At 47.2% G+C, this 10482-nt stretch overlaps 1 protein-coding gene across 1 annotated transcript in view; it reads left to right on the forward strand.

Annotated features, from left to right (window-relative positions):
* The window catches only part of LOC147692661 (hyaluronidase-1-like), a 55819-nt gene extending 45573 nt beyond the window's left edge, over positions 1-10246 (forward strand). The window contains exon 4 of the mRNA XM_086938845.1: positions 8288-10246. Within this exon, the coding sequence (XP_086794971.1) occupies positions 8288-8599 (312 nt within the window). The 3' untranslated portion in view covers positions 8600-10246. The remainder of the gene's footprint in view (positions 1-8287) is intronic.
* The last annotated feature ends 236 nt before the right edge of the window (positions 10247-10482 follow it).

Raw genomic sequence — 10482 nt, forward strand, 5'->3', positions numbered from 1 at the left:
GAGGACCCTGTTGACGTTTTGAAGTTCCCAGCTGCCCAGCAATTAGTGGGCAGCTGCACCGTTCAGGTCTTGTGTGTTTCCAGTTGCCCAGCAAGTAGTGGGCACCTGCTACGTTTAGGTTTTGCGCCAGTGGCTCACCCCTGACTGGCCCTGCATGGCAGCGCGCCCTGACATTCTGTGTTTCGCGAGGGCAATACCACGCCTTCTTCATTGCATTTTTAACCAAGCGGCGAGGGTAGCCCCTATGCTGTAGTTTCTCAGATAAGGTATTTGCTTCTGTAAAGTAGTCAATTTTTTGGAAGCAATTCCTTCTCAGTCTGAGGAATTGAGAGTAGGGTAGGCCTGGGGTGGCTAAATAACAACTGTAGTGGTCTTACTTTCACCCTTTCATATAGTAAAATCAGTATACCTTTTCTTGACCTATGCATTCAACATAAGGATGGTCTCCTGTACACCTCTCTTTTTCGTAAACCGACCGAAAGAAATACTTTACTTAGCTACCAAAGTTGCCACCCCAGGGCACTTAGAGATAGCCTTCCCTACTCTCAATTCCTCAGACTGAGAAGGAATTGCTTCCAAAAAATTGACTACTTTACAGAAGCAAATACCTTATCTGAGAAACTACAGTATAGGGGATACCCTCGCCGCTTGGTTAAAAATGCAATGAAGAAGGCGTGGTATTGCCCTCGCGAAACACTGCTAGAACCCAAACCCAAGAAATCTACAGAAAAACTGGTATGTATTATCACCTTCTCCTCGATCTCTAACAAAGTGCGCAAGTCCATCAAAAAGAATTGGCTCATCCTTAACTCAGGGTCATTAGAATTAGAAACTCCATTGTTTGCATTCAAGAAAAATAAGAGCTTAAGGGATCAACTTGTTAGGGCTGCTTTGCCAGTAACAACAACCGCAAATACCACTTTGAATGACCACTGGTCTCTCCCCCCTGTCAAGGGTCACCACAAATGTGGTTCCTGTATTGTATGTGTGTCATGTATTGAGGGTAATGAATTTGTCTTTGAGAATGTAAAAAATGAGCGCAAAACCTTCACGAACTGTAATAGCTGTAATGTGATCTATGCTATTACTGCCCCTGCAACAAGATCTATGTGGGGCAGACAACACAGAAGATAAAACTACGGATTTCACAGCATCGTAGCAGGATCCGCTGCAAAACAGCAAATGCCCCCCTTGTTGAACATTTTACTGAGAAAGAGCACAATGAGAATGATGTGCGCTGGACAGTGATTAATCAGGTCACCCTCCCACCGAGAGGAGGTGACCTCACAAGACTGCTTAACAAAGAGGAGCTAAAATGGATCATGAGAACGGACAGCTTAAACACTGGACTGAACCTTCAGGAAGACTGGACTAATTTGGTCTAACCGGTGCTTCCTTTTCACAGTGTTTATTTACAAAATTTCAGATAATTCTGGACTGTATTTTACTATGTAAGAAACTATGTGGATGCCTTCTCTTTGCTGTGTTCCTGTGTATATATATCCCCTTTTTAACCTTGTTTACTTAAGTATCACATCACAAATCACTTCACGGGCACCACTATTATTTACTTGAAATCACTTTCACCCCTATTCCATATCATCCCCTCCACTCCAATATGGCCGCCATAATCTCACCCGGTCCCAGCGCCTTCTTCTCTTTTCATTGTGCCTCCTTTGACTAATAAGAGCGCGTTCTGCTTAGGCAGTAGCACACTGCTGATCGCATTGCCGAGCAGGCCGCAATACCGACTGATCCGGTAAGCCCCTCTCTAGCAACCAGACTCCAGCCATCCTCTCCCTCCCATCCCCACAATGTTCAACATCCGTTCCTATCCAATTCACAGGTACCCCGAGCAACTGCAACTGATCGGAACCCCCGACTCTGCCTGACCAGTCCTGACTCCGGTAAGATCCTCTGTAACCCCTATCCCACACGGAACCTCCGCTCTCCGTCATTTTCCCTATCCAATTTTCCACTGTTACTGCCCACAGGTGACTGCCTCCCCAAATTGAATCCCAAGCCGTTGAATTGACATGGTGAGCTTCCTACTACACTGCGCCGTTTCAATTTTACTTTATTCAATTTTTCCACTGCTCCGAGATTTTATAAATCACTCGCCCGCCGCCCGTGACTGCCCGAAGCCTAAAAATAGTCCGCCGAATTCACCCGGCATGATCACTGTGGACCCGTCGTTGTGGCTGCCGCAACTTATCCAACCTAAGGGCGGTCCTTGGAATCAGCATAGGCTACATTCACGTTAGTTCCTCGCCCACGTGGAACTTACTTTTCTAGGCCATTCTACCTCAATCACGATAGGAGTTTCCCACCCACGGGAACTACCAATAATCACAGTAGTCAATTACTGATGCCAAATTTCTGTCTTATCACAGTCTCTTGCCACTCGTGCACAACGAGTATATCACCATAGCCAGTCTGTCGATCTATTTAGTGGCACCTTCGAGCACTTATTAAAACGTTGTGATTTCAGAACCCAACCGAAGTTTATAATGCCTTGAAATTTTCCGCTTTCCTCTCTCATTTTCCTTTTTAGGTTTTAGGGGCTTGCAATTATTAGGCACATATCATATGTCCTGATGATGATCCCTTTGATTTAAAAGTGGGATCGAAACGCCGTCGACCAATTTGTGTGCCTTATACAGTGTATATATTGTGTACCTTGTTGATGTAATGGCACATTTCAAAATATCTATTCATATCAAGATTTAAAGAACAACTTGAGCTTTTTGCCTAAAAGCCCTTTCCTTTTCACTTTGAATGTACTAAATTGTTTGTGTTTAAATGAGGTACAGGCTTGTGCCCCACAACGTGAGACTGTCGAAGGATATTCTATCTTTATTTTGTTGCTTTAATTAAATACATTCTGACCACTGTCCGGCTAGACAAGTCACTTTAATACAGATATTAGACTTAACCACACCATTCTTAGGGACGGCATGGCGCTGGATAATGTCTCAAAGATCCCGTGGTTGGCTTATGTAAAGGTCTCTCTGAGAAGTCTTGGCAGGCCCATCCTTTTCAGCCACCCAAATACAATCTGCAAGGGGGACGTGAAATGGATCAAAGATAACTTCCTGAGGAGGGCATCGCTAAAGAGGGAGAGTGAGGAGTTGACCAAACCTAGAGCTAGAGCCAATTTCCTCCTCCTGACTACGCCCTCGATTGAACCTTATCTAATAATTGTAAGCCGCCCATACCATCAACATCTTCTTATTAGATTTAGGTTCAACATTATACAGTACTCTTTAGGAGTCTTCCCTGTATGGGGGGTCCCAGATGAGTCAATCCCATGCAGCTGTGATAACTTTTCAGAGCAGTCCCTTATACATTGTGTAATGTTTTGTGAACATTTTAAGAAGAGTAGAAAATTGTACTTGGTCCCTATCCTAAGGGAAGCAGGCTTTATGCAAGTACGCCCAGCACTACTTTATTTACAGTTACTAGGTAGCACCAGGATAATCTTCGGGGTTGCTAGCTTCCTGGTCGCAGCTATGCGTACGAAAACCAGGAAGCTAGCCCCGAAGCACTTGGAAGGGTGACCTTACTATATTGCAGACTCTGTTAACATTCTTTAAATCAATTATTCTTCTTATTTTCACATTGCGAATTTATTGTTTTTGTACCAACGTCTAATTTATTGATTGGACTTATATTATCTTTGGTGACTGATCTTTTAATTGTTTTTAACTATATGAAATATATGATATGTAAAAAAAAAAAAAAATTGTATAAATTGTATTATCTTGTTGCTTTTATGATTTTAAGTAATCGAATAAAGCTGGCTTTTGACTTTGACTTTGACTAATACAGAGTCCATTGTGACTGTATTCATTGGTAAGCTTTATTCTATGATGCATGGGACCATTGTTGTTTTTCTAATAAGTACCATGGGTGGAGCATGGTTGTTCCAGTTCATCTTCCCATGAAGTTTATGCAATCCCAAATTTACAAAGATTCAAAAACCTGGGATTGCGTGGAATCGTAACTGCTCCCAGATGGTAAAAAACGGAGAAAAATATTTTTTTCTCCTCGTTATTTACGTTTATTTACATGTCTGCTGTATTCTGTAGCACCCATAGAAAGAGGAAACGCCTCGCTCGAGGGATTGTTTTTGTGCAGGACGTTAACCCTTCCTACACAAAAACAATTCTCCTTGTAATACAGGTACCTTTGCACTGTGGTGCAAGGGTTCCTAAGTTGGCGCTAGGCTGCCTGAAGTACACCAGCGCTATGAGAGAGAAGTGCACCATATCTTGGTAGATACTGCACATTTCCACTCTCTCCCTTTCACCAACGCAACGCAGTGCAGTGCAGCAAGTTGCCTTTATGGTGTGTGAAAGGTTAGTAAATCTGGTCCTCAATATGCTAAACCTCACTCTTACAGTGACCAAATAATCTAACACCAAGTTCAAGTTCAAGTTCGGAGATTTGTATAGCGCACTACTCACCCAGAGGGTCTCAAGGCGCTTGAGGGAGGGGGGGTGCTTTACTTATCGAATATCCAAGTTTTTAGTTGCTTTCTGAAGGCGAGGTGGTTCTGTGTAAGGCGGAGGTGGGTGGGGAGAGAATTCCAGGTTTTGGCCGCTAAGTAGGAGAAGGATCTTCCCCCCATGGTGGATTTATGGATGCGCGGAATAGCGGTGAGGGCTTGATTGGACGATCGTAGTTGGCGGGAGGGGGTGTAGAAGGACAGTCGCGTGTTGAGGCAATCGGGTCCTTGGTCGTAGAGGGCTTTGTGTGCGTGGGTGAGGAGGCGGAACGCTATTCTCTTGTTGACGGGGAGCCAATGGAGGTCTTTAGGTGGTCAGAAATGTGAGCTTGCCGAGGGATGTCCAATATGAGTCTGGCTGAGGCGTTTTGGATTCGTTGGAGTTTTTTCTGTAGTTTGGCTGTGGTTTCGGCTTAGAGGGTGTTTCCGTAATCCAGTCGGCTGGTGACCAGTGCGTGGGTGACCGTCTTTCTTGTTTCGGTGGGGATCCAACGGAAGATTTTTTTGAGCATCCGGAGGATGTTGAAGCAAGATGATGAGACGGCGTTGGCTTGTCTGGTCATCGAGAGGGAGGAGTCCAGGATGAAGCCAAGGTTACGTGTGTGATCCGTAGGTCTGGGTGCGGTTCCCAGGGCTGGTGGCCACCAAGAGTCGTCCGAGGCAGAGGGGGAAGATCCTAAGATGAGGACTTCCGTTTTGTCCGAATTTAGTTTTAGACGGCTGTTCTTCATCTACTCGGCTACGTCTTTTCTCCCTTCGTGTAGGTTGGTTTTGGCGGTGTTTGGGTCTTTGGTGAGGGATAGGATCAGCTGAGTGTCGTCTGCGTAGGAGATAATGTTGAGGTTGTGTTGGCGTGCAATGGATGCGAGGGGACTCATGTATACATTGAAGAGGGTGGGACTGAGTGATGATCCTTGTGGTACGCCGCAGATGACTTCGGTGGCCTCTGATCTAAAAGGGGGGAGGCGGACTCTTTAAGTTCTTCCGGCGAGGAACGACATGATCCAGTCCAATGCTTTCCCTTGTATTCCGATGTTGCTGAGGCGTTGTATGAGGGTGCTATGACAGACTGTGTCGAAGGCTGCGGAGAGGTCGAGTAGGATGAGGGCAACTGTTTCTCCGTTGTCCAGTAGTGTTCGAATGTCGTCTGTTGCTGCGATGAGGGCGGTTTCGGTGCTGTGTTTGGCCCGGAAGCCGGACTGTGAAGGGTCGAGGGATTTGTTGGATTCGAGGAAGTTGACTGTTGACAGCTTTCTCAATGACTTTGGAAGGGAATGGGAGGAGCGAGATGGGGCGGTAGTTCTTAAGTTCAGTGGGATCTGCTGTGGGTTTCTTCAGAAGGGCGCTGAGTTCGGCATGTTTCCAGCTTTCCGGGAAGGTAGCGGAGTTGAAGGAACAGTTGATGACATCGCGGAGATGGGGTGCGATGATGGAGGCTGCTTTGTTGAAAATGTGGTGGGGGCATGGGTCGGTTGGCGATCCCGAGTGGATGGAGTTCATAAGGCGGATGGTGTCTTCGGTGGTGATTGGGTTCCAGGCGCACAGGTTGTTAGAGTGCGGTTTTGGTTCGGAGGTGGGTGGAGTGGGCTGGTGTTCGGACTGGTTTTCAAAGCTGTTATGTATATCGGCGATTTTGTTGTAGAAGAATGAGGATAGAGAGTCGCAGAGGTCTTGGGAGGGAGTGATGTCGTTGGTGCCGGCGGTGGGGTTGGTAAATTCTTTGACGATGTTGAATAGTTCCTTGCTGTTTTGGGCATTGTTGTCAAGTCGATCCTTGAATGCTGATTTCTTGGTGGATCGGATCAGTTGGTGGTGTTTGCGGGTGCCGTTCTTGAAGGTGGCCAGGTTGTCAGTGTTTGTGTTTTTTCTCCAGGCTTTCTCGAGAGTCCGACAGATCTTCTTGGATTTATTAAGGTCATCGTTGAACCAGGGGGCTTTTTTGCTACCTTGCTTGAAAAGATGGTTCTTCAAGGGTGCTAGTTCGTCGGCGCTGTGGGTGATCCATTGTGTGAGGTTGGTGGCTGCTTGGTTTGGGTCCGATGATATGGCAGGGGGGTTTTGGTAGCTGAAGTGAACGCAGCTGTGGTCCGTCCAATGGAGGGCTGTGGAGTGATCGGAGGAGATGTGCTTGCTGGAGGTGAAGATAGGGTCGAGCGTGTGTCCGGCAAGGTGGGTGGGGGTGTCAACAAGTTGTTTGAGTCCGAGATTGTTCAGGTTGTCCGGAAGGGAGGTGGTGTTGCTGTCATTTTTCTTTTCCAAATGGAAGTTGAGGTCTCCTAGTAGAATGTAGCTCTCGGAGGTGAGGGCATGTGGGCTGATGAAGTCAGTGATGTCTTCACTGAATTGTGTGCGGGGTCCTGGTGGTCTGTAGATGAGGGTGCCTCTGAGTGTGGTCCTGGGGTTGGTGTGGATCTGGAAGTGAAGGTGTTCGGCGTTAGCGAGGTTATGGTCGGAGCTGGCTGTGATGCGGATGGTGTTCCTATGGACGATGGCGATGCCTCTTCCTGTTTGGTTGATGCGGTCCTTTCGGATGATCTTGTAGCCGTCCGGAATGGCTATGGCGATGTCGGGCGCTGATGAGGCATTCATCCAGGTTTCTGTAAGGAAGGCGACGTCCGGTAAACTAGTGCCGAGTAGGTTCCAGAGTTCAATGGAGTGTCTGTGGAGCGAGCGGGTGTTCAACAGGATGCACTTCAGGTGGTTAGAGTCAGAATTATGTCTGGAGTTAGAGGATTTGGTTTTGGTGTGGGTCCTGATGAGGTCGAATTTGCAGGAGTGGCAGGAGAAAGGTCCATGGGTGTGTCCTGGGGCAGCTTGGTAGCAGTTTTGGTGGTCGGCCGGGGTTAAGGGCTGAGAGGGTTGTGGCGTCGTACGTTATGCGGGCGAATTGGGTATTGCGGGGGCCAGGGGGTCTGGCGCTGGGCGCGGTCCAGGCGCGGACGGGCGTAGACGGGCTTACCTTTGGTGCGCATGGGGCGCGACCGCTGCGCGTGAACGCTGCGCGCAAAGGCATCTGTCATATGTGGATGGTGGAGGGGCGAGGGAGGAGCAGCTGGGATGCGGGGGCGGGGTGGAGAGCCGGGCAGGGAGGCACAATAACAAACAACAAAATGGATGGCTGCGAGCCAAAAGCGAAAGAGGATTGGGGCACAAGCAATGAAAAAGCGAACAAATTGGCAATGGCACCGGCACAATCAGGCACAAGACAAATAATTAGGCAAAGGCAGCACAGCACAGTACAATGATATAGAAAGCGCACTTTCGCACTATAGCGCTATTATACAAATAAATGTGCAGTCAGGCACTACTGGTTTCGTGAGCAATGCGAGCTAGCAGGTATTAATTTTGCAGTCTGGCCCTACGATACCAATCAGCAGGGAGCTGGGAGCTGGGAGCAGCGTGAGGAGCGACCGCTTCTGATCGGATCAGGACGGTCACAGCGCTACCACAGGAGAGGGGAGCCTGCAGTAGCCGTGGGAGGGAGGAGCAGCTGGGAGGCGGGGGCGGGGTGGAGAGCCGGGCATGGAGGCACAATAACAAACAACAAAATGGATGGCTGTGAGCAAGAAAGCAAGAACCTTCTACACGCCTCTTTTTCACAGTCTGGTGGTATTTTAGGTCGAGCAGACAGCTGCCCTCAACACCGTAGCTCATGTCCAGAGCTGTGCAGGTATAAATTGCTCTGTGTCGAAATGGCCTCTATTTCTAGTAATCTGCATATCTCACAGATGTGAGACACTTCTGTTACTAATAGGTTTTCTCTTTTGTTTCCTATAGGAGTCCTGCCTGGCAGTGAAAATGTATGTGGATCATATTCTGGGCCCATACATCCTAAATGTGACCAGCAGCGCCACTCTTTGCAGCCAAGCAATATGCTCTGGGCATGGTCGTTGCGTGAGGCGGAATACCACCTCCACTGCTTTCCTGCACCTCCACCCTGACTCCTTCAGCATCAAACGTGCCCCCGGGAGAAGGGGACTCGTGCTACAGGGAAATCCAACAAAGGAAGACCTTACCAAGATGGCCGAAGGGTTTGAATGCCAGTGTTATAGTGGCTGGTCAGGGACAGCGTGTGCGGCCAAATCCTAATTGAGAGAGCGGGACATGCCAGTTGAATAGGGATATGTGTCATAGTGCAGCGTTCTTATGAGACAATATGACTGAAATCGCACCACTCAGCGCCACGGCTGGATATTTTCACAGCAGTTACCTCATGCTTCCGGCTTTCTCTTGGGAAATGCAAAGCTAGGAAGAACAAGAGTCTGTATGAGGAAACCAGCAGGTCCGAAGAACACAATATTTGACATTTACTTTGACCAGCATTATTGTCTTCATATGATATCCCTCAAACAAGCTGCTAACTGTCAACATTTTGATATTTCAGGAGAAAAACTTAAAGGATGTTTAGGCTGAAATGGGGATCATTTTTGCTGTTCTAAAAACGAATCCATACTTCGAAGCTTAGGCTGAAATGGGGATAATTTTCGCTGTTCTAAAAACGAATCCATACTTCGAAGCGTAATGGTTCAGTGTCAATAGAAATATTGTACTTTGCAAACAGGAAACTGGCATCAAATCTTGTTATTATTTAACACATTTCAGTTTAATGCACAAGATTCCTGAGCACACAGATGAAATTTGCTTGTTGTCCACAGGACATCGGAGTACAGCATGTTAATTTTTGTTTTTTTTTAATAGAAAACTACTTCTGCAGAGAGTGACGTTAACAACTACTGAAATCCCTTTCCCCCTAACTGGCTTAGGGTCTAAGCTTCTCCCTACTGCTTTATATGGTTGCTAATAGGCCTGTAGCGAAGACTACCTTACCTAGCTGACCACATAGTCCCTAAACATAGCTTATTAGCAACCGCGCTGTCTGCAAATCTCCAATTTCTCTTTGTATAAAAGTGCAGTCACTCAGAAACATGGAGGGTATTCTTAATTATGTGTTGCTCCTTAAATTTAAAACAACTTTGTTTTTAATAACCCGTGCTTAATGCCAGGGCAGCTATGCACCGTCACCCACGGTGCAGAATGGTATCTCCTAACATATATGAGTAGGTTTCTCTACTGAGGCTATGAACATTACATTATACCAGTAATTACTGAACATCTTAGAACACTAATGTCTAGATTTGGTAGTTGGTTCTGGCACAGGCTAGGCCTAGGGCAGGTCACAGCTCAGCTTGTTACCTTTCATCCAGTACAGCATGGCCCCCATCCTCTGAAGCTTGCATCAACATATAACAAGCAGGTCTGCTTGAAAATTCTCAAGGCCAGGGCAGGTGCTGGCCACCAGAGATAACAATTCCTTCTAAAGTCTCTCTTACTTGGCCCCTCCAGTGCTGCTGGACCTTGGTCCATTGGGAACTTTACTGGCCTCATGCTGCGGAGGGGGGAGGAGCTGGCTCATGTTGTCTTGGGGCCGTACACAAAAAAGTTGTAGATTTGGATGGCCTTGCCATGGCAGTAAGAATGATGATGGACACATAGTGGTTTCTATGGGGCTGCAAAAGCAAGGCCCTATATGATAGAATGAAGTGTTTTGCAAATGCAAGGTGGGAAGAGAGGGTTACAGAGTACCTCTGGGAGATTAAGAACTGTTTTTGCATTTCCTAGGTTCAGTTTACACTGTTTTAATGAATTGTGGTGATTTTATTACTATTCTTTATTTGTCCATGACTTGTTCATGATGTACAACTGTTGAATATCCAGTTGATCATAAACTTAGTCTAATGATTTGTTATAACAGCACTAAGAACAGCAGCGGCTCCTCCCCTATGGCCGAGACGTGTTGCCCCCCCCCCCCCCCCCAAAAAATGGCAGGATATTGGGGGTGGGGGTGGGGGACATGAAACTCGCTTCATTTTTACTTTCCTGAGGAGTTTTGGGGGCGGTGCCTGGGGGTGACAGGCACTGAGGGGAGTGGTAGTGTACTCCTTTCCCTGCACATGTCGGTTTGGCTGGCCGTC

The sequence above is a fragment of the Lissotriton vulgaris genome, chromosome 9 (assembly GCF_964263255.1).
Source record: "Lissotriton vulgaris chromosome 9, aLisVul1.2, whole genome shotgun sequence".
NCBI classification, from domain to species: Eukaryota; Metazoa; Chordata; class Amphibia; order Caudata; family Salamandridae; genus Lissotriton; species Lissotriton vulgaris.